The sequence below is a fragment of the Malaya genurostris genome, chromosome 3 (assembly GCF_030247185.1).
Source record: "Malaya genurostris strain Urasoe2022 chromosome 3, Malgen_1.1, whole genome shotgun sequence".
NCBI classification, from domain to species: domain Eukaryota; kingdom Metazoa; phylum Arthropoda; class Insecta; order Diptera; family Culicidae; genus Malaya; species Malaya genurostris.
The window spans coordinates 253764351-253789795 of NC_080572.1; the positions used below are offsets into that span (position 1 = coordinate 253764351).

Here is a 25445-nt window from a genome sequence, read left to right on the forward strand (position 1 = left end):
CAGATCAGTTCCAGTTGCATTTTAGGTAAATAGACATGCCATTGTGAGTGAATCGACTTAGTCATCTTAAACTTTCGGACATCAAACAAGGTGAAGCAAAACATGATGGCATTTATGGTTGTTTATATACACCACAGACTAACAGACAGTACACTCAAATTAGATTCTTCAATCATTTTAACGGTCATTTCGAATATTCCTTTATTTGGGACAGTACTCACATGTGTCATGATGGCGCCACGTTACCCTATCAAAAACATCCTGTCTGTCATCTAGACTGTGTTTATTTTTTTCATTTACCAACAGAGTTGCCATTCATACAGAATTACCTGTAATGTATTGATTTGTATACGTCCATGCGAATTTCATGCAGGATACAGATTTAATACATATTGCTAAAACTATATACTTAATTGTGCCTACTTCTCATCCTCCAACGCAATACAAAATCGAACCCGTTTTGTTACAATATTTACTTGCTTCTTGTCTGCCGCCACTTGATTTCGGGTGAAAATTACCAACACAATAAAAAATAATCTAGATGAGCAACGTTGAGAAAAAATAAATGGTTACCTTCCAACATCGCGAAAAAGTTAAATATATTATCAACGTAATCCAATAATTTATTGTGACGATTCATTTTCAAATATTTCGATGAAATCAGGCATCCCTGCAAGCAGCTGATCGGTGTTGACAAACGAGGGGAAACCAACTAGTAAAAAAACTTTTACATAACACAAGGGGTGTACAGATAGTAAATAGTTCGCGCAGTACAATATAGGTGGAACTAGTGCATCACGAAAAATTATTTTTATAAGAATTTACTCATACTGTCATGTCTGTTAGTCTGTGTATACACTGCCTTGTGCTATTCGAGAAAATTTTGGAAAATTGGATCCTAAAAGCAATCACAGGTTTTCGATGATTATTTTAAGAGGACAATCACCCTTATTCTGAATAACGACGTGTCGTTTTTTCGATCGTATTTCATTCGTATTGCTAATAACGCTAGCAAAATCAAAGGTAGCTAGGATTCGACCGACCCATATTCGCTCGAAAAAGCAATACGTCGTTATTCAGAGTAAGGGCGAATATGTTTCAGTTGAGTTTCTTGTCAGTGCCGTATCTGGTCCAGATTTTCGCACCCTTTGATTATGGCATACATAATATATTTAAAGAAAATACATGAACATTAAATTACGATTGCGCAACTTGTTATTTACTTTTTAATTTTAAATTGTGTTAAAAATGTAATAATTTATTTCAAAAAAATAGCATAGAAGTTCAATGACTGAAAATAGTACAGGCAACCGATAACATCGTGAGAGTGGGTTTGTAAAGCTGACAAAACCGGCATAGCTGACTAATATCAATTCAAATCTAAATCACAATTCTTTTTGCTATATAGTAAAATATTGTAACTGAAAAATATTTCACGCGAATTTTCAAACTGCTTACACTTGGAGGACTCACTTTTCGTCATTTTCAAAATCGAATGTTTCACATTGGAAATTCACGTGAATTGTTTGACGTTTGATAAATTCGCATTTCAGAGAATGTTCGTATAACATTCTTTTTCGTATCGTAAAATAATCAATTTGACATTCGAAACCATCTTGCGTGATTTTTCAAGTAAATCGAACGCGAATGTTTATTTAAGTCACCCAAATTCGTGCACAAAATTATTATTAGAGTGATACAGCATTTTGAGATTTTCCGTATAAACAACATTGAAATATTTCATGGTTTGTGTTCGATTTTGTTTAGTGTTTTTCTTTTGGTTGTCAGCGGTTGTATGTAAGTGATGTGAGTACTGTTATGTTCTAGGTTTTTTAAACTAAGAACGCTCTAAAAATTCTAGATTATTTTGTAACATTATTAGTGAGAAAGATATTAAAAGCCTATTTGTAAGTACTGGAATTTATCACCAATATGCATTTATTAGTTCCGTCTGTCCACAGTACTGACAACGACATGATCATGGACAACCAAAAAACTACCAGCAAAACTACGCTGCTCAAGCTGCTATTAATGCGAGCCTGGAAAGAACGTTGGTCTGATTGCCAATGGGGGATCAACGTGAAAACGGTGAGTCCACTTTGTTGGAACTATTTTCCTGCATAGATACTTCCAACTCTTTCAACAAGTGTCGTTGGCGGCTTGTAATTTGGGTTGGGATACGAATTTTAACCTTGACAATATGTTGTCCGAATTCTTGTGTCGAAGCATCCCACACTCCTTTGCCGGGAACGCGAATCTCAGCGTCTGGCTGTGTCCCAGGCGGTATGTGCACATTGAACACTCCATTGATACCTTTTATTGGAATGTTGGCACCGAGTATTGCCTGTGTTAAGGTTACTTCTTCCGTTGTATGTATGTTGAGACCATTCCGCTGGAAACGGTCAACATCCTGAATGTTCAAAATAATGTTTATAGACCGTTGATTACCGGGAATCCTTGCCTTGATTATGTCTCGGTGTTTAGATCCTTTTGGTATGTGTATCATTAAAGGATGCGGTTTTAATATGATTCCTTTGCCATGACACTTCGGACAAATACTTTTTTGTGGTGTAACCCTTGATCCTTTGCAAAATTTACATGTCATCCAGAGTGTTCCACTTTCAGTTTGAAGTGTTTGTTTCCCTGTGCCCTGACAAATATTGCACGATCCTTCACTGTCCATCGGAGGAAAAGTACCCCACGCAGAACACTTTTCACATTTGGTTCCGATAGGAAGCTTTATCTCACGCCGACTACCTTCGGCTGCCTCCTTAAATGAAATACTAAGAATTACGTCTTCGTAGTTCAGTTCGTTAACTGTGTTCCACGCGGAGGCGATACTTCGACGTCGGTCGGTGCCCACGTTCCTGAAGAAAGCATTTAAATTAAAAAATGAATTTTTATTAGTATTATCAACTATTACTTGTACAGTTCTGGGTTCAGGGAAATAACGCTATCGCCCTTTTTTTGTTCACTCATCAATGCCTCGTATGCCTCGGTAATCTCTTTGAACTTAGCTTCGTCAGGCAGGTTTTCCATGCCGGAACGTTGAAGATCTGGATGGAACTCCTTTGCAAGCGTATAATAAGCCTGTTTGATATCCCGGAAACTGGCCGATCTTCGAACACCAAGAATGCTGTAGTAATCTTTGGCTACTGCAGTTAGCTCTTGAGGTGTCGCTGCCGGTGTCGTTGTCGGGCGAATGTATTTAAACTTCGGTTTCGGTGAAGCAATAGGAGTACCTTTGATGTAACGGATCAAACCAGAACCGAACTTAAATTTGTCGATCATGGTGATGCGGGGTGTTTTTGAGGTTTCGTCGGATGAAACAAAAGGCTTCCGAAAGGGGAAAATTTTCTGGTGACATTAGCCAATAGCTGACATCGCTTGCTGGGATCATAATAATTTTGTAATTTAGTGAGCTAATGCTAGCAACATATGTTCTACATTCAGGGGTTTTTATCACTTCTGACCATTTTATGCAAAAGTGCACAGAATCTCAGAATATTTTTTTGCTTTGTTTACGCTTCCTCTTCGACTCACTAGTGCAGTAGCAGCTTATATTGAACAGTCGTTCAACATGAACCGCTTAACAGACGTAAATATTTACTCTACTTTGATTGCCACAAATTAAACGTTTACGCCGAAATGCAATGTATTTTCTAACGTTTCGGACAAATTCGCAACATTACTGGCATACATTCAATAGGCAGTGTTATCATTTTCAGAAAATCAAAAATCAGCTATATTCAGCTATAATAGCCAGTGATTATCGTTTACAAAACCATCACTGAACATCATGACGAAAATTGTTTGATGTTCTGAGAATGATATTGAAGAAGCATTATCATCGATTAATCGATACTGCAATATATGACCACTAGTTTCGGTGCTTGGGGATTTGGAAACCGAGAATTAGGATAGTCGGAATTGGATTGTTTGACTGTCTGCTGATAATTACTAACGATTGAAGTTGTTTCGAAGACAGTTTTGAATATTTTATACGTTTTATGTTTAGGCGCTTCAAGTTACGGTACAAAATTTTTTACACGCCCTATAATTCCCGAACCGGATGTCGGGTCCAGATGAAATTCAGGGACTTCGTATGGGACGACAAGAATAAATGGTATAATTAGCAGCTCCAGTATTTCATGCTATTCGATTTTTATGATTATGATTTTTCACAGCAATATCTTGATGGTAGAATAATACCGCCAATAAAAACAGCAAGCAATATTGATACAGATGCTTTGGTTAATAATTATTATAATGGCGATAGTAACAAAGATGTTTTATGTTTCAACAATATGACACTATTAACTTACATTTTATAAACACAAGTAACAGGAGAGCATTATTTCGCTCGTCTGGCGAACCCAACATATACAGCGAACACACAGATAAAACAAATTCTGCGCTTCTGTTACTTCTATAAAAAAAATAATGCTAAACGGTGTGTGTTTAATTGAATTTCAACATTCAGAACGTTTTTGTCTCTGTAATAATTATTCAGCCAGTGATATTTTTTAAGCTGAATATACATTACATAATACTACGTATTTTTTTTTTTTTTTTTTCAAATAAAATTTTTATTAGGCTCATTTGCTTTAGCTTAACGTGGCCGATTGTCTTGTTGTTAGGGAGAGAGAAAGGGATGCCGTATTACGGGGCGGCATACTCCCCAGTTAGTAAGGGGACATAGGGAGGGTGGGACCTACACAGTATTGAATTGAAATTTGAATACATCATTGGTTTGTGGCATACATCTTTTAGACACATTTTGCGTTCGATGAATCTTCATGTTTTTCAGCTTGTAGCAATGAAGAGATTATTCTGGATTGGGATGCTTCGTTGGTGTGTTCTGACGTTGATGTGACGTTTTTGGGTAGCTTCCAGCAACTCAGTCAGTTCAAGGCAGGTGCATGCTCCGAAGCATCGTTTACACAGGCCATACTTCCAGCAACGTAAAGAAGAGTGCGGTAGAGCTGTAGACGAGAAAGAGATAGGGAGAGCACTAAATTTGAGCATTGATAGTTTTCAAGAAGTTATAGATGAGAGTCATATAAGGAAGATTTCGAGTTGCCAAGACGTCGCGGACTGGTACGAAGGGTGGTATACCTCGGGCCCGAAGGGAACCTATGAGTTGGGACCTGGCATCACAATACTCGACACATGTCCAAACAACATGTTCGATGTCATGATAACCCTCACCGCAAACGCAGACACCACTCTCAGCGAGCCCCACACGACGGAGATGCGCGCTGAACATATAATGATTAGACATGAGCCTTGACATTACACGAATAAAGTCTCGGCTCACGTCCAACCCCCGGAACCAAGCTTTCGTCGATACCTGTGGGATTATTGAGTGTAACCATCGTCCCAGAGTTCCACTATTCCATGTATTCTGCCAGCTAGCTAGAGTTTTCTGACGACAGCAACTGAAAAATTCATTGAAGCAGATTGGTCTTTCATAGATATCACCTTCTAGTGCGCCCACCTTGGCTAACGAGTCCGCCCTCTCATTGCCCCGTATGGAACAATGTGAGGGGACCCAAACCAAGGTAATCTGGTATGATTTTGCAGATAAAGCACTCAATTGTTCCCGTATTTTCCCCAGGAAATACGGTGAGTGCTTTCCAGGCTTCACTGAACGGAGAGCCTCAATGGAACTGAGACTGTCCGATACAATGAAGTAGTGATCTGTGGGCAGAGTGTCAATGATCTCAAGGGTATACTGAATTGCAGCTAGTTCTGCGACGTAAACTGAAGCTGGATCACTGAGTTTATAGGAAGCGGTGAAATTTACATTGAATATACCGAAGCCAGTGGACCCGTCTAGATATGATCCGTCAGTGTAAAACATTTTATTACAGTCGACTTCTTTAAATTTATTATTAAAAATTTTTGGGATCTCTTGAGGGCGTACAGGATCCGGGATTCCACGAATTTCTTCTTTCATGGATGTGTCGAAGAACACAGTAGAATTAGAAGTATCCACAAAATGAACACGATTGGGAACAAACGAAGAAGGATTTATATTCTGAGCCATGTAGTCAAAATACAAGGACATAAAACGGGTTTGTGAATTAAGCTCGACGAGCTTTTCAAAGTTTTCTATCACCATCGGATTCAAAATGTCGCATCGGATTAGCAGTCGATATGAGAGATCCCAGAACCTGTTTTTCAACGGTAAGACGCCCGCCAGCACTTCAAGACTCATCGTATGGGTTGATTGCATGCAACCCAAGGCAATACGTAAACAACGATACTGAATTCTTTCCAGTTTAATGAAATGAATATTCGTAGCGGAGCGGAAACAGAAACATCCATATTCCATTACTGACAATATCGTCGTTTTGTACAACCTGATCAGGTCTCCTGGGTGAGAGCCCCACCAAGTTCCGGTTATTGTACGAAGGAAATTGATCCTCTGTAGGCATTTTCGTTTCAAATACCTAATGTGACATCCCCAGGTACCTTTGGAATCGAACCAGACCCCGAGATATTTAAATGTGAAAACCTGAGCTATGGTTTCACCCCCTAGTTGAAGCTGTAATTGCGCAGGTTCTCGCTTCCTTGAAAATACAACCAGCTCAGTTTTCTCCGTAGAGAACTCGATACCCATTTGAAAAGCCCATGTCGACAAGTTGTCGAGGGTATCTTGCAATGGTCCTTGGAGATCGGCAGCTTTGGGTCCTATAATAAACACAACACTGTCGTCGGCAAGTTGTCTTAGCGTGCAAGATGTGTTGATACATTCATCAATGTTATTTACGTAAAAGTTGTATAAAAGGGGGCTTAAGCATGAGCCCTGAGGAAGACCCATGTAACTGAATCGCTTTGTCGTCAAATCACCATGCTCAAAATGCATGTGTTTCTCGGACAATAGATTATATAAAAAGTTGTTCAAAACTGGTGAAAGACCATGCTGATGCAACTTCTCAGATAGAACGTTAATGGAAACTGAATCGAATGCCCCCTTGATGTCGAGGAAAACTGATGCCATTTGTTCTTTACGAGCAAATGCCATTTGAATTTCTGTTGAGAGCAACGCTAGACAATCGTTCGTTCCTTTGCCCCTGCGGAACCCAAATTGTGTACCTGAAAGCAATCCATTTGTTTCGACCCAATTGTCTAGACGGAAGAGAATCATTTTCTCCAACAATTTCCGAATACAGGAAAGCATAGCAATCGGCCGATACGAATTGTGATCGGAGGCTGGTTTTCCAGGTTTTTGAATAGTAATAACTCTCACTTCTCTCCATTCGTGTGGGACAATATTACCCTCGAGGAACTTGTTGAATAAATTCAACAAGCGCCTTTTGGCAGAGTCGGGCAGATTTTTCAACAAGTTGAATTTAATTCTGTCTAACCCCGGGGCTCTATTGTTACACGACAAGAGCGCAAGTGAGAACTCTACCATCGAAAACGGTGTTTCGTTTGTATTCAATGTCGCGACGCGGGATATCTTCTGTTCCGGAACAGAATCAGGACATACTTTCTTAGCGAAATCAAATATCCAGCGGTTAGAATATTCCTCGCTTTCGTTCGCGTGATTTCGATTGCGCATGCGACGGGCCGTATTCCAAAGAGTGCTCATTGCTGTTTCTCTCGTTAATCCGTCAACAAACCTTCGCCAGTAGCCGCGTTTCTTAGCTTTAATCAGACTTTTCATTTGAAATTCTAACGCCGCGTATTTCCGATAATTATCTGGAGTTCCGTTCCTTCTAAACGAGATGAAGGCTGAAGCTTTTTTCGTTTTCAGCTCTGAGCACTCTTTGTCCCACCATGGGTTGGGAGAACGCATACTAGTTTGCGCGCTAGGTACTCGTTTCGTCTGAGCTTGAATTGCGGTGTCAAGAATCAAGCCAGCCAAAAATGTATACTCTTCCTCCGGAGGAAGCTCCTGTGATGTTTCCAGTTTCTCAGACATCGAGCTCGCGTAACGTTTCCAATCAATGTTTCGTGTGAAATCGTACGAAACATTGATTGTTTCCGATGGTCTTCCACGGTTGGTGATAGAAACTATGATCGGCAAGTGATCGCTACCGTGAGGATCACAGATTACCTTCCACTTGCAATCTAACTGTAGCGAAGTCGAGCAAAGGGATAAATCCAGCGCACTTGGTTGTGCTGGTGGTCTAGGGTTCCGTGTCATTTCTCCCGTGTTTAGAATTGTCAAATTGAAGTTGTCACACAGATCTTGAATTAACGAAGAACGATTATCATCATATAAGCAGCCCCATCCTGTACCATGCGAGTTAAAGTCCCCTAAAACCAGCCGCGGTGAAGGAAGAAGTTCTATGATGTCTGCAAGCCGACGATGCCCTATCGAGACTCTGGGAGGAATGTAGATAGAAGCTATACATAGATCTTTGCCTTTAATATTAATTTGGCAAGCAACAACTTCAATTCCCGGTGTCGAGGGGAGGTTAATACGATAAAATGAATAGCACTTTTTAATCCCAAAAAGTACCCCTCCATAAGAGTCTTCTCGGTCCAGGCGGATTATGTTAAAATTATGGAAGTCGAGGTTGATGTTAGAAGTAAGCCAAGTTTCACTCAAGGAGAATACATCGCAATTATGAGTATGTATTAAGTGTTTGGAAGAATCAAGTTTTGGGATGATACTTCTGCAATTCCACTGAAGCACAATGATCATATCTTCGATTCTCAGCGGTAAATTATCCATCAAAAGATACGATCGCTGCAAGGAGGGGCCATTGCAATACTACGTATTGAAAACTTTCAAAATAACATCATCTATTGCCCAATTGATTGAAATCCGTAATTGCACAAGGTGTATTGAATACAAAGGATTAATCGTTTAAATCGTCTGAGAGCAAATTCGGAATGTTGAATACTTTCATTCGTTCAAATATGGGGTTACTGTTTTCTTAAGAATGTCTGTTTAGTTTCACTTTTTGAATAATTAATTACAGGTAGCGAAACACGCACAGCTGGTTTTATTTTAGTGATATATTGATTCAAAATAAGATGGCATTGCGTAAAAGAAACAACAAGTGTATCCGTCGGGTTTGTCATACAACATTTCATTATCTATTATTATTCTAGGTTTTGACTCGAGGTGTAAGTGGAGATGTTTACAATCTAGCGGACTGTATAATACAACAGGCTGTAGTAGGATCCGGTGCGAACACGGTAGTATAATCGGTTAATTCACTTACTAGAACGCTGTTTTATCATGGTTTTCTTTTTTTCAGCTGTTTCTGTCATACCTCAAACATTCACTATGTGCTCATTTGATTTCCCACGCAGCTGTGTTGAAACGAATATCAAAATACGAACACTTTGAAATGTCCCATTGCTTAGTCGCTTTGTTAGAGTTTCTCGATTCCATCATCGGTGGTGTGACTTGCCGGGGGAAACAGGAGGAAAGTCTTTTGACCAAAGCGATGGTATCTCTGGTCTATTGGATAATGCAAATCTATGAACATGCAATTGAAACATTCAACGAAAATCGTTCGTTGACCGGCGAACAACAGGAAGTAGTAGAAAAAATGGCACACGTTCTGGAGAAGATCGTTCAAAGTCAATTCCTACTCGGTGTTGTTTATGTGGGAAAATTCGAAGATCCCGAGATGTTTGGACCTATTGAACAAAAATGTACGCGAATTGATAATTTAACCGTTGCGTCTGGATTTGTTCCGCCTATGATAACCCAGAAGAATCTAACCATAAACGATTACATCCGGAAGGTGGCGTGCATCGAATGTACTGCCTTGGACATGAAAGAATTTGACGGAAAATGTACAGAACGAATATCGTACTGTTTGCAGCCACTCATAGCGATTGATTTTATTCTCAATCCGAACCTCGATACTCACACTTACGTTTGTAAATTTAGGTCCATTCAAAGGCTGAAAGGTTATTCCTTGTCTAGACTGTACTATGAGCTGATTCGAGGATGCTTGATCTGCTTGAACAACGTAAACGGTACGGCCCGAGAATCGTTTGTTTGTGCTTTCACGTTCATCAAAGTGCCGCACATTTTCCGGCAACTTCATTTCCAATCTCGACTACTGGATCCGAATGAATTTGAAGATACCAAACTGGACTATTCGCCGGAAATCGTGGAAGCGTTTGAGCTGTTGTTGCAGGATGCGCCAATCCTGGACTATGTTGACGCAAAATGCGCTTGTAATACCATTGAGTGTTTGCTGAATGAGATGCTCAAGCACAATTTGGTGAACGAGCACTATATGAAGATGATCGCGGCTAAACGGGACATGATAGCCGCCGGATTGCAGAAGCTAGAATTAAACAGCAATCAGCATTCGATCGTAAAGTTCGTTTGTCGCGCGGAACCCCCGCTTGTTGGCATCCTTAAATCGTTGAATGCCGACTACAACAAGATGCAGGAAGCGATGCTGGGCGTATTGTGTCAGGTTTTGTCCGGTAATTGATTTGTTGTATTATTTTTCCTATCGATAATTTTCTTTGACAGTGATTTACATTGCGATAAAAAGTATCCGGCGTTGAAAATAATTCGTAGCGTAGACTATTTATAGTCGCAGATTCAAAACTAAATGTGCTATCAGAGGTAGTATCGCAGTAGGTAGGCTTGCGCGACGGATTTGAACAGTTATCGCTTCCGTCAAAATTTTTCGAAAAGTTGCTTTTTCTCAATTTAAAAGATGTAATACTTAAATGAAGATTTCATGATTGTGATTCTATGCTAAATAGAAGTAAATTTTAATTTATTTTTTTTTGTGATTCGAGTACGAATTCTACGTTGTATTTATATAGACTGGCTTATGAAATCTTTTCATCATTACTGATATTCTGTGTGTTAAACTGGTGATCACATAGATTGACTCCAGGTTTGACAGGAGTAGTTTAGTCGGTGAGAATGTAATAATTTTCATTAAATTCTTCGTGCTTTATGATGAAAACAAACTTTTCATTCTTGGTTCCTACTTATACCATGAATCCTACACCTCATACTTACCCAAATCTCCAACTCAGCGGCAGCTATGGAAGAGATTAATGAGTCGTCGCTCTTCCGGAAAGTAGGTATTGCATCAATACTTCTTTTTCTCCTTATCCGTGAACGATGGAGATAGAGGTCGACTGCTGTTAAGATGTTCAGTTTGAGTTGGATTAATATCAATTCCCAATACTATTTTGCTAAGCAACTCTTATTTGTCAATCAGCAGAAAACATGATGATATAAGTGTGCAATACGCCAAGACCATCGTCAAAACGCAACGTAATGCCTTCAAAAATAAAAATTGTCTGGTAAGCTACTGACATAGCGCACAGTATTTTTGCACTAAAAGTGGTTTTTGCGGAAAATGTTTCTTCATTACTTTTACATGCAGAAAAGTACCGCGGAAAGTCATTGTCTGTCAGTTCAAAAATGTGAATTTTGGTGGCGTTGCTCGAAATCCCGTGTCAAACTTTTCTGGAGTTTTCCACATTACTTGGAGTCGACTTTTTGACATCGGAAAACGCTTCAAAGTCATGTGAATGGTACAAAAATAGGAGCGTGGGTTTCACATGAGATAATTTTTCAACGGTATATATGGGAGGGATTTTTACATCGAATAGTCACTGGCGACGGAAATTGGGTATTCTATGACTATCTCAAACGCAGAAAAACGTGGGGCTTGTCCAGGTATGCATCGACATCATCTACGAGGTGGAATATTCATTAAACAGAGGTCTTACAGTGTACTTGGTAGGTTCAACTGGGAAATATTTATTATGTGCTGCTCAAATCGAATGAAACCATCAATGATGACGTATACAGACGACATAATAAGATAATATAATGATCGGCACGGAGAAGTGATTTTGCTTCATGGCAATGCACTCTTCGAAAGGTGTAAAAAATTGTACGTGACACGACCGATGCAAAGTAATGTACGAGACATGACCGATCACAATGACAATAAAAATGCATTTTTTAAATTCACTTATTAATTTTTTGGATTTAATGTGATCGGCTCGTACTCGAAATAATTTCGAAGAAAATCATCAAAAAGTAATTTTGGATTTTAAAAAGCTAGAACCTTCAATTACAACTTCTACACATTAAGCGCGTTCAAGAAGTATCTATAATAATTTTCATAAGAGCACTTTTTCCAACTTCCGTAGTCTTCCGTAAATGGAAAACAACACCGTTTACTTGTTCGCTATGTTTGATGCATATTATTGTGTAACGTTCAATAATGGTCGTAAGTGAAGTCCACATTGGAATTTCCAACAAGCCTGATGAGAAAATTTCCAACACTGACGCTGTAATTCCGGAACCGGTAGTCAGATCCATACCAAATTTAAAAAGTTTGTATGGGACAATAGTACCTTACATTTGAGCCTAAGATTGTTAACATCGGTTCGGCCAATTCGGAGAAAAGTGAGGGCCATTTTTCGCACATTTTTTATTATAATTCCGGAACCGGAAGTCAGATCTACACCAAATTTATAAAAATCTTTGTGACAATAGTACCTAAAATACTCGAACCGTACCAGCTTCAGGAAACAGAAATGAATAACATCAATAATTTAGCCCTAAATTTTAATTCTATAGAAATTTTAAGGTTGTTTAGGTCTAACTTCGAAGAATGTCGTCCTTGACCCCAGTGGGTGGGTGTTGCACACGAACCCGAAGCATCTTAATTTTAGACAATTTTTTTTAAAGCCGTTGGTTGATAAAATTACGAATTTTTTCCCTGTCGAAGTACATATGTTGTTGGAATGTACCTATTATAAGTTAACGAATGGATGGAATCGTAATTTCAGCTTTCTGAATATAGAAAAAAAAATAAACCAAATGCTAAGGGTGGCAGACTTACCTCCACTTCCTCTACTCTAATTGTCACTTTCAAATATCAGTCAATTCTATCGAATTTGTTAGAAATACTTATTATAAATATTAAATAGTTTACTGTTAAGTTAAATGCTTTCGAATCTATTGGTCGTAAAATTACAAATTACCTACACTGAGGGAAAAAAATACTTCAAAAATTATAATAATTGCTTGTGAAATTCGACCAAAAGAATTTACTGTGGATATCATACGACTGCGCTATGAGAACATATACTTTGAACAAGAAATGATTTGTGTAACGTGCTCTGACGATTTTCATTAAGTCTCATCTGTATCAACTGATAGATTGTGTTCGAATTCCTCCTTCTTTTTTAGAGCACAATGCCTTTTGCCAATAATTATTGCGTTTGACAGTCTCTGTAAAATAATGGCTCACCCTCACACTCACAAACAACCTAATAAACGACATATATTACATATCCGCATACTGCTCCGCACTGTTTACCGAGTGAATATTTCACCCATCCGCTCTGTTCTCTGGCAGGCGTTTACTGAACAAAAAAATGTGACAGAACCTATTTTTTAAACAAGGTTTTGTGCGGAAGTTCATGTTGTAATGAATTTGTCATGTAGGACGCATAGTACCCTAATATCGACTGAAGCCCAATTGTTTCTGAATGAAATGCAAAATATGACGCAACGCACAAAACCGTCGGAACTAATATGATGGCAGCATAATGGCATGCTATGATTGGCTCGTAGAAACGTTTGTACGTTATTTGTCTGAGGTTTGATTGGCATAACTTTTATTTGGCATAACTTTTCATTTGGTATAAATTCAATCGTAAATTTCGATTTGTTCTATTTGCGGACACGACGACTCTTGTTTCCGCAATCAATAAAAAATGAAACGAATTGTCTTTTATAGGCGGGAGTAGTTTGAAAAGCTGAAAACTAAAAAAGGCCGAACACCACAAGTTGTAGCACAAAAGACCGAAAACACGTGGATTACAGGTCTTCTTGCTAGAGGCCATCGATTCCGATTAGCGATTGGGCGGCTCGGACTGCGTCACCTTGTACTCGTGGTGATATAAAAGCTAGAAAATAAATAAAAAATGCGGCTTCGCCGCCTTGCGACTTTCTCATGCGGGACCAACAGATAGCCCCTATCTTTGGTAGACCGGACAAACGGGTGGATTACATGTTTGTGTGAGGGGCCGTTACTTCCGAACCGAATTTTCAATGGTCTACTATTGAAATACTAAAACGAGTCGATGGGTAGTTAAATTATATAAATCGATGGGTAGTTAAATTATATAAATCCATCAACAAATCACTCAGTTATAGGCGCTCAAAGGCGCAACTAGCTTTGAATATAATAATTGACACCTAGCCCCGCTGAAATGGGAAGTTCTTCCCCACCCGCCATGTTCACTGGACATTGCTCCATCCGATTACCATTTGTTCCCATACATGGCAGCACTTTAAAAACTATGAATTGACCTAAAATTGGATCCGATGCATTCATCGAGTTTAAAGTAAAAAGAAACTTTTTCAACACGGTATCTTTACCAGAACGATGGCAAAAGTAGTGAAAAAAGATGGATAATACATTGATTAACGGTACTGTAATCATGACAAATAACGAAACTTTGTAAAAAAAAAACGCTATGAATCAATGCCAACAGTTAATATGTACATTCGGGTGCCAATATTTGGGAGTCATCTCTAATTTCGCACAGCGGTAGTGCTCAAAAGTTTAAGCACCTCTAAAATGTTCCTATGCAAAATTTGAGAAAAATCGGATATGGGTAAGTTCGATCTTGAAAAATCTTAGGGGAGAGGGAGGGAGTTTGGTGTACACGAAGTTTCTGAAATTGAAATTTTTTGTATGCCAAATGTCTTAGAATTACATAAAACGTCGTGATTTGATGTGAGCTCGAAAATTTTATTTTTTTGAAAAATGTGGACTCTGGGATTTTGCGCATTGTGAAATTAGAGATGACTCCAAAATATTGGTATCCTAAAGTATCTGCAAAACTGATCCCAAAAATGACGATAAATGATCAACCAGAGATGTAGATTATGTTTTTAATGAAATTGTTAATTTCAGGCAACAGCTTCGAGTTGATCTTATCGGTCGCCACCATGGAAGGGAAGCTGAGAACGTTCGTCTCTGGACTAATAAAATGTAACGAAAATTCCAAACAAGTTCCCGGAGAGCTAGGCAAACCGGCTATGACGCGCGCCGCCTTGTTCGATGTGACTTTTCTGATGTTGACCTTCATAGTGCAACACTACGGCTCAGACGTGGTACTGATGGAGAATAGCGAATCTTTCTATGAAATTTGGGTTCGTGAGTGTATGATTGAGAAAAACAAATCGAAATCGGCCATGAGCATGGTAAAGCTCTGCGATCAGAGCAAGGTTGATGAGTTGATAGTAAGTTTGAACTCACCGGATGGACTGAAGGCGACCGCACTGAAATGGCAAGACATTTGCGCAAACATTCCCGGGTTGCTGTACCAGGTTTTGCTTGCTTGGGAAAACGAAACTCTGTCTACCGGGGAGATCAAAAAGTTTCTGGATAGTTTGAAATCTCGTTTCTGCTGCTTTTCGATTTGTGCCGCATCGTGGCTCTGTTCGTACATGCAAATCGTACGTCAGGATGAGCTTCTGAAGCCGATGAATATGGTGCAACAATTTTTGACAGCAGTCAATAGCGAGGACATGCTCCAACAAGAGAACTTCAAGGAAAGGTTAGTGTTGACTGTTCAGATAGTCCGTAAAATGCAACAGGACTTTCAGCGAATGCCGGGAAGCTCAAGCGTAAAAATTCGTACCTTGTTCCAATCGCCAAACTTGATCTCTCAGTCCCCTCTGGAGGAACAGTTCGAAGAGGTCTGGAAGCAAGTGGTTGAACGGGGATGGCTCCCTATAGACTCAACGCTTGTTCTGGATAATCTCCTACAGTCGTGCGGTCCATTTTGGTTGGTAGATAAATTGGTTCAACAGATCTACCATTGCAAGTACGTTAGGGTAAGTAATACTGAAGATGATTATAATTGAGAGACTCAAAACAAAATAATTTCCGCAAAATTCAACAGGACATGAACAAAACTATGGACATTGTTTTTGCAATAATGCATTTAGACATTGAACGGTGCACAATTGCATTACTGTCGCAGTTAGTTCCAATGATGCTTTTAAATAAACTACAGTAAGTATCCATCATCTCCTAGGAATCAAATGAATTTACCAAATTTTTTCTAATTCATGTTCAGAATTTCCGAAATCGTTGATCCTTTCTCTCGTGTACTGGCAAAACTCTGTGTCTACTGCATAACTGCAACCATGGAGGCTCCCGTGTCCCCAACCAAGAAACGTACTCGTACGGCAATGGCAGGTGATGGAGACGAATTGGATGCACTTTGTCCAACACCTAAGATGCGTAAAGTAGGATCAGAATCGTGTGATTCCAGTTCCAGTGATTTTATGCTGGAGAATGCGTTGGCTGCTAGGGATGGCCCTAGCACTTTGAAGGAGCCGTTGCAAGGTTGTCTTCAGGCGCTATTCAAAACGTTTTCACAGTACATTGTGTCGGATGAGTTGTCGCCGAAAATTTTCTTTATGTTCCAGTTTCTTTCGTTGATGGTCGAAATAGGAAAAGATCGGATTAAGCCTGTTTTGAAATTGATTCCAAATGGATTAATCCAAAACATGCAAAAGATTAATGCCACCGACGATATGACTGTTGGATTTATTCTGAGGTGATTTTATTTTTCAGGATGTTTCTTTCGTTTTTTATATTAATGATTTTCATATTTTTTTCAACAGACTGTACGACCTGAACACAGCTTCCGGTAGAACACTAGCAATGTCAGATTTGTGTTTATTCCGAAATATTCAAATGCGGAAAAATAGTATTAAACTGTAAGTAGTATATGTAGCATTTTTTTCAATCATACGAGAGTTAGATGTCAATAAACTGCCGATCAACTGTAAGAAGAGTTTCCACTAAAAAGATATTATTCTACGGATTGTGTAGTTGAATATCACTTCGTTGAGTTTCCTGACTGTTGTCACTGGACATACTGGAACGTGGGCCAGGTTGGGTTTCCGTTCGAAATCCTCGGTCTTGTAATTCTATTCCCTGATTAAAGGCAGCCAACTGTCTTTGCATTCTTCGTCGGAAGTTGTAAATATATAATCCAGTCGCTATCACAAGTATGGCAATTCCTCCCAGGACCATTCCGACGATGGAAGCGACAGCAAGCTCCGAATCTGGTATCGTTTGAACTGTTATCGTAGCGTAGTGTTCCGTAGTATGACCTGCAATTTTTCCTGCGCAATTCCATTCACCCAAATCAGATGTGCCTATGCTTTTGACAATAAGTGAACAAAAACCATTTTTTGGATCGTGATTTGGATTGGAATAGTATTTGTCCAGGATTGCTCTATCGGATGTCACATTTTCGTCTAAACTGAAAGCTTGACCACTGGGTGTCATGAACCTACAATACTGAAGTGGTGTGTTCTTTGGAATCGACGAACACTCCAATGCTAACGCAGTTTCCAAGGTAGTTTCCATCGAGCTTGCTGACGCAATCATTTGGGATAGACCAATTCTTACAGTGATAAACTCCGATACCTCAAGAGCAAAAAGATTGCTGCTACCGACATGACAACTCCACTGCCCAGTCATTTCCATCGTAATAGGTGCTATTTTGATCCCGCAGTCACCCATTTTTAGAGAAATTCCACTATACCAGTAGTACATGTCGTCATCTGAAATCGAACTTTCGGAAACCGAATATGAATTACCCATTGGATCCTTGAACCAACAGTAATCCAATGGTTTGTTGGCGTTGCATTGCAGTGTCATTTCAGTGCCATTCAAAGCATTCACGTTCTCTGCCGCAATAATTTTGAGTTCAGATTCAGTTTCATTGTTATCCAAAATGGCACCGGTAACCTTGATCACTTCATCATCACCATATCCAATTACACACTTCCACAGGCCTCTATCGATGGTGGCCGGATCCTCGATTTCCAGTCCACAATCACCGGCACTGAATCCGTTTCCATTGTAGCGATACCGATCCCATCCGACTCCCTCCAACATATTCAATCCTAAATTGTCTGCCACTCGAATGAATCGGCAAAACTTAATCATATGTTTAGAGTAGCGCAGATGACACATCAGCACCTCGAAATCGGAAGCTCGACTGATAGACGTTATGACTTGTTCCTCTGAAATGACGAAAATTGGAATATTTAGCATAGTTTTGAGTTATATATTCTGTTTGGATAGTAATGTCGTTTTGGTCAATCAATTATGAAGTATTTAAACACCTATCAGAAAAGAATTTTTCAAAAGAACGATGAGGGTATAGTGATTATTAAACGTTGGGAACCATATGTTGGTGGCATATAAACAGAAATTTAATGTTAGAATATACTAAATTAAAAATACCGGCATTTTTCACATTCGTGCCAATCTCTTTCAACCATATTTCTCTTCCCTTATTGTGCTCAGCTGTTCAAAGGGACAGGCGGATCAACTCGAATTATTAGAACTCCAATGTTGTCCGGATAAGGCTGATAAGCATAAAAATCTGTCATATGTTTACGTTTCGTCTTTGACTCATCAGTGCAGAACAGTTCAAATTGAAGTGCTAAGCAGACGTAAAGTTATGTCAGTAAAGACATTGCACTCCGTTGCAAAATAAAAAGGTTTCTACAAATAGCACAAACTTTACCTTTTTACGTCAATTTCAACTGCTCTGCACTGATTAGTCAAAGACGAAACGTTAAAATATTAAAAACGGTTATGTGCCCTAGCACAAATGCTCTAAATGATATAAATCTCAATTTCAAGAGCGTGTTTCAATACATAACATGAATAAAATATTTTCAACTAGCCGTGTAATTCTTCAATTGGACAGGCCTGATTAGTTGATGACCAAATACATTGATTTCGTGTATATCGGTTTCAGTTCTCGCGATTCCGGAAATACCGCAAAAAAGTGATCGTGCACTTTAAATCGGATATCACTCCAATTTCTCAGAAACCGACCGATTTTCACGACCGTAGATTCGAATGGAAGGTGTTATAGTTATAGTGATGTGATCAAGCCAAAAACCGGTCTGTGCGAAATCTGTGCACGTTTCCCCATAATAATAATTTTGGTGAGCAAAAAAACCCGTTCCAACCGTTCTGTACTTGATCGATTCCAAAAATCTGTGATCGATTGGAGAATCTGTGAAAATCTGTGATCATTTGAAGAAATCTGTGAAAATCTGTGCCATTTTTAAAATCTGTGAAGAAAGTTGAAAATCTGTGAACCTGGTATCCCTGCGTTTAAGTAGATTTTTGCCCGGATCCATTTCCGGTTCCGGAATCATTGAATGAAGTGTGTTTGAAATTGCATCCCGTTTTTTAAAGCGACAATGCAAAAAATATAAAAATTTATCTAAACTTAGCTCAAAATCGTTTAATTTTGTAACTTATGGTAGCTGCTGGACGAACGAACGATTGTCTCATAGGTTGCCATCGAATTTCATCCGTACTCCACTTCCGATTCCAAAACTGGAAGGTGAAGTGTGTTTCAAATTTCAGATTTTTAGGTGAAATTGAAAAAAAGTCTAAGTTTTTCACAAAACTCTTTCATTTACTTTGTAGGTTTAGTTGGTTTTTGGCCAAATAAATCTATTTCGGCTATACAGGCTTCCCAGTTTCCGGTTCCGGAAGTACCGGATAAAGTAACGGAAAAACGGAACTCACTTTATTTTCTCACAGATGGTTCAACTAATTCTCACGAATTTAGACTCAAATGAAAGGTCTTATGATTCCATATAATTCTATTAAACTATGTCCAGATCCGATTTCCGGTTTCGGAACAACATGGAGAAGTGTGTCTGAAATGTCAAACCGTTATTTAGAGCGACTTTATAAGAAAGTTGGCTCAAAACTGTTTTCAAATTGTAATGTTTATGCTAATTCATATACGTTTCGCGTTTGGCTCATTAGTGCATTAGAAGATTATGTTGGACTATGCCGCTAAACAAATGTAAAGTTGATATTTACAACGCACTTATTTCACGCCGAAGAGCTATGTCGTTTTTGACGTACCGGAAAACAAACGGTTTTTCTGACCACCAACAGATTATAGTCATTTGAGGGTTTTGTTACCTCATGGGTACCGGTTTGTGTAAAAGTGCTCATGAGGTAACGAAACAGTTCAACTCTTTTACGTTTCGTTCATCAGTGCATTAGCACTATGTTGAACTTTCCTTTCGGTACGTCAGAAAAGATATAACACTTCTTGAAAAATAACCGCGTTGTAAATAGCAATGACTTCGGGTTTGCTTAGCGGATTGTTCTTGTTCTAATTCCAGATTCAAATACAAGAAATATTTATGAACATATGAGTAATATGAGAAAAACATAATTGCCTTATTAGGCGGATTAAACAGGTACTAATAAAATTTATTTGGCGCGTTATAAAGTTTGCATTTAAAAAATGGACGGAATTGTCGATTTTTCCTGGGTTTACCTTCACCCGCACTGACAAAACTACCCATACAGCATCAACTATAGCAACTCATGAATCAGCAGATAAAATTTGACAGCTCTATCAGTCGAACTCGAACCGTCGAAAACGGAAATCGTGCGGCACTTTATGGACGCCGTTCATCATCTACAACATCTTGGCACTATTAGACAACAATCAGAGCATCGAAAGAAAGCCTGGTTTTGGACGGCCGACGACTTTGAGCGACAAGAAGTTCCAAAGGAATCTGAAGAGGAAGACCGAGGGAAAAGTGGCTATATCACTGCGCGCGCTTAGGCGGGAGGTCGGTGCAACCGGCCAAACAGTGAAAAAGTATCTGACAAATATGAACATACATATCACACACTTAAAACCATTTCTTGAGCTCGGCATAATAAAATGCCGAAACTGATCAGCAACACGTAAATTTGCTGATTGCTCAGTAATCAATACGCATGTTTCTGAACTTCGTTAAATGCATTCACTGATATTTCGGTAAAATGCTTCACTTTGCCGAAATTTGGCATAATTGCTTGCTGAATTTATCAGTAAACAACAGATATGCCGACATCAGCAGAGACGTTTGCCGAGATTTCGGAATATGCGCTAGCTGTTTCCGAAATTCAGCACGACAGCTGTCATTTATTGCCGCATTACATTTTCGCTTCGCATTGTGCGATTATTTTCTAATGAAATTCTCGAGTGAAAAAGTGGATAATCTTCGAAGAAGCGTGGAACCGTGTGGAGAGCGTCCTCGAGACAAAACTTTGGGGGATATGCGAAAAAATAACCCAATGCATGGAATAATTCAATAGATCAAAGTAAGTTTATTTTTTGAACAATACCGTATATGCATCATTAAATATTGTATTTTTGTAAGCCAAAAATCAATGCATATTTTTATTTTCATATTTCCAGCTCGACTCAAGGTGGCCGCATCTGGAAACGCCGCTTTTTATTTATGCTACATGTTTTCAGGTAGGCTTTAAGCACTACTGGCAACAAATTTGTAAGCCTCCTTTAAGTGTTAATAAAATGAATTTTTTATCCTGAATGGCGTGTTTATAATGTTGAGAAAATACAAACAAAATTAATTGACTAGATTTTTAATTACTGATGATTCGGTAATTTTTTTTCTTCATTTTTTCGTTTTATTGGATTGCCGAATATTCAGTGAACGTTTCACTGAGCAAACAGTAAATCTTATGCTGACGATTTCGGCAATATCTGACGTTTGTCAAATTTTAGGGTGCCGAGACGCTCAGTAATTTTATTTTTGCCGAGATGATTGCTGATTACTCGGCTGTGCGAATCTCGGCATTTTTTTGCCGAGACTCAGCTAAAAAAATTAAGTGTGCAGGAAGCGGAAGTCGCGTCCACTGGTTTCGGAGCTGCAGGCAATGAAGGTCGCTCGCAAGGGCGCAGATTTTTTTGCTAGTAAGCTTGAATAATTACCTTCTAGGGGAAATTCATCAACTGCAATTATCTGTCTTAGCTTGTTTTTATCACCATCCGAAAAAAGTCAATTTTTTAATGCAAACGTTACAGGAACCGGAAGTCAGATCCAGATATTTTTTTATGAAATATATAACTATTCACTTCTAACAATCGTTGATAATACTTATTTACGGCATGCATTCGAAGTTCTTATAACTGATAACCTTCGAGATAAATGAGAAATATCTACGAAAAATTTCTACGCCCATTATCTAACACTATTCATAACCGTGCCAGAAAATTATAATAAATTGATGAAAATTCATTGCATTGTTGACTATTGCTACTCATTCGAAAAAAACTCCAACGAGTTAAGCTACGTAATGTGAATAGTATAGAAATGCAAAACTCATGCAGAAGTGATAAGGAACAAATGAAAAGTATTTTTATCACTGGGGCGTCAAAATGTGACGCGGCTCTTCACGATTGAAACTCATGCGCCTATATCTAGCGGAATGTAACAAAGAAATAATCAAAATTGAGAATATTCAAATCCGGCCGTTATCGAGAATATATCTCGAGAAACGATTTTGCCAATGCTCACATTGCACTGGGATATTGACAGAGCCGTTTACTCACCTTTGTGCTCTATGTTGATTGCAAAATTCATCTCACGCATATGGCCTTGCACTCCTGCTATAACATTCCAACGCCCACTTCCGGTGGGATCCATTGCATCAGTAACCAATGAACATTGCTCATACATCGGCACGTTCCGGTTGTGAGAGTCCGTACTTCTTAACACATAACAGTAATCAGTCCTGTCGGGAGTTATTTCTTCTAGACTGACAATTGAATCTTGTTCACCAGGATCCGGCACTGACGGAACATCGATCACATAGACCATCGAGATCCCTCGAATAACGGTAGCTCCCCGTACCAACGTTAGCCGCCAGAAACCTGCATCTTCGTGAGAGATTTTCAGAACTTTTATTCCACATTCGTTAGCATCTACTTTTCGTGGGTACGAGTATCTATAATCATTGTTCATTTCCATGTTAAATGTAGAGGATGCGTGAACATCTATATCCACTGTTGAACCTGGCTCCCGGTAAAGACAATGGTCGTCGTCGTTCATTGGGGAAAGAAGCTTCAGGTGAATACTTTCACCAACTGCCACGGTTACACTTCTCGGAAAAATGTAGCTGTTCATAAGTTCCTGGTTTGTAAGTAGATTCTCCGCAGAAACCCAACGCACTGTTGTGGTGAGAGAAAAAAATGAAATGTACTGAAAGTCTTCATGAAGTCATGCTGGCTAACCAGATGCGATGTAGACGAAGACAGCGAGCACTACACGCTTCATGGCTCTAGGTGGGATGTTTCTTTCTGATCAGAATAAATGTTACTAAAACAATAATTCAAATTGCAGAGAATTGCAGCTTGCAGTTGTTCAGACGGTGTTCGATCGTAGAGATTATTGTTATCTCGCAAATAGTAGCAGATTTATGGTGTAGGTGACGATTTCATGATAACTTTAGCAATAAATGCATTTTAGTAAAAAAATGCGCCGTGAAAACACTGAACTGGCACACATTCGAGTGAAGACTTTGTGCATTAACTCGACGCCGGATTGTCTTTCAAGCTTGATTGATTCTTAGGTAACTTCATATGAAAATTAAATGTCCCAAATGGTAGTTTTAAGTAAGATTTTGGACTTCATCCAAATGCCAGATTTATGTTTAATTTTTTAAGAACGTTATATTGCGCAATAAAGACAATACATTCCCAGTTGTTTTATTATGAGTAAATTTTAGTATTCTGTAATGGATTGCAGGTTTTCGTAAATGTTTCGAAGCACGAACTAGAATTTCGGTGAATTGCAACCGATCACATAATGCGCTTATGTCGAGCATGAAACATCCCGCATGTAAAACGATCGAGGCATAACACTCCTCCATACCGCCTACAAGTTTCATTTTAGAGTTCTGTTCAGCAGACTGCGTCTACTGGCTGAATCTTTTGAAGACGAATACGTGGGTTGTTATTTATCTATTTGGCCTTGGTAACACTAATGTCGTTTTCGCTTCAGAAAATTGAAACTGGCCTAGGGTAGTTTCATCAAACAAACACTTTTCACGAAACTGTTTTGGGCTCGCACTTAGCAACGGGGATTTGAGCCAACCCGATGTGGAAACCAGGTTCGAAACTGACTCGATTTTCAGTTCAACAACGTCGAAACTAGGTTCGAAACTAGCTCCAAACAAACGGTTTGACAGCAGTTAGGGTGGAAAATGAGTTAGGTTTGGCATCAAGCGAAAACGAAATAAGTGTTGTCCGGTGGATTTGACGTTTCCATCATAAAGTTTGTCATTTTTAACCATTACCATCTTCAGAATATTCTGTCATTTGAGCGCTACCTCAGCAAAAAAAAAATGAAATTGAATCGTTAACATTTTCGTGCAATAATTTATTACGATTTTCGTCGTGGATTATCAAGACGAGAGTGCTTCCACCAACTTAGTTCGACTTTTGGCAGTGTAGCACAATCCTATGCGGTTCGTCATGGAGAGTGTTTACCGCAAGCCACTGCGGAAAAACACACTTAAAAATCAAAATTTCGAAAATCGCGACTGAAAATTTTCAGTACTGATTTTTTTGACAACGCGATTCTCACTGAAGCTGATTTTTCATGGCAAAAAATAAGTTGTGTAAAGTTCACAGTTCTCGATATTTGAGAAAAAAAAATCGCATATTGAATATATCGGATATGATTTTTAAACAGAAGATTTTTGGGAAATGAATTTTCATAGTCGTTATATCTTAACCCTTTGCAGGATACATGGTGAATAAACTCGCTGATGAACAAAAACTGAACCTTTCTGAAAATGTTCAGTGTGCGTAGGGTGGTTGATAAGTGAATCGATAGTGGTGATGTATTTGAAATTATTTCAGCACTACATCATTAATAAAAGCAGCAAGTACTGTGATTAATAATAGTTGGAATAATAATAAAAACATTAATAAAACAATCACAAAGTATATTATGCAACTGATTAAAAAATATTAGCTATGCCATGCCATTTAGCTTGTATAATGTACGCAGATGTAACAGGAGCGCAGACTACCGCCATGTCAATTCAAACACTGCGCCTACTGTATGTTCGAGATTGGCTGACAATACCGCGCTCCTGTTACTTCTATGAATCAAATTCATACTAAATAGCGTTTCATTGGGTTTAATCCAAATAATGCAGTGTAATCAGCCGGCCTTTCGTCGCTATAATCACTAATTGGAATGTGGCAAAAATATGTTTATTTATAATAACCACCCCACGTGCATCGAAAATATTGCAGTCATTATTTCTCAGTTGCGATTTTATTCAGTGATTTTTTCAGTCACTGAGTGGCTTCCTTCGATAGAACCACCAACAAACTGTATTTCGCTTGCTCAAATAAAATGTGCATAAGACCCTTCAAAGATCGCTAACACTTGATTCTCTCAACTTTGAATATAACCCATTGACTAACAGACAATTTTTAAATGCACGGTCGCAGGTATCACTGTTCTAATTTCAATTTGAACCACTCACGATGCGGTCTGAGCTGTAAGAGAGTAACTACACAGGCTGATTTGAAAATAAATTACGTTTTCT

The 25445-nt window shown here is 38.8% G+C and overlaps 3 protein-coding genes across 3 annotated transcripts; 1 reads left to right on the top strand and 2 right to left on the bottom strand.

The window, feature by feature from the left end:
• Nucleotides 1-1912: 1912 nt before the first annotated feature.
• Nucleotides 1913-3524, bottom strand: LOC131435835 (dnaJ homolog subfamily A member 3, mitochondrial-like). The gene is made up of 2 exons (XM_058604062.1): nt 2924-3524; nt 1913-2867 (listed from the first exon to the last, which is right to left on the bottom strand). The coding sequence occupies exons 1-2, from the start codon at nt 3289-3291 to the stop codon at nt 2075-2077; spliced, it is 1161 nt and encodes a 386-aa protein (XP_058460045.1). The 5' UTR covers nt 3292-3524; the 3' UTR covers nt 1913-2074.
• Nucleotides 1968-16810, top strand: LOC131435833 (mediator of RNA polymerase II transcription subunit 24). Its single transcript, XM_058604060.1, has 7 exons — nt 1968-2088; nt 9079-9165; nt 9228-10422; nt 14913-15838; nt 15907-16019; nt 16084-16569; nt 16637-16810. Exons 1-7 carry the CDS (start codon nt 1975-1977, stop codon nt 16734-16736), a joined length of 3021 nt encoding a protein of 1006 aa, XP_058460043.1. The 5' UTR covers nt 1968-1974; the 3' UTR covers nt 16737-16810.
• On the bottom strand, nt 16804-23204 carry LOC131435834 (uncharacterized). Its single transcript, XM_058604061.1, has 3 exons — nt 23113-23204; nt 22432-23049; nt 16804-18052 (listed from the first exon to the last, which is right to left on the bottom strand). The coding sequence occupies exons 1-3, from the start codon at nt 23153-23155 to the stop codon at nt 16833-16835; spliced, it is 1881 nt and encodes a 626-aa protein (XP_058460044.1). The 5' UTR covers nt 23156-23204; the 3' UTR covers nt 16804-16832.
• Between the last annotated feature and the right edge of the window lie 2241 nt (nt 23205-25445).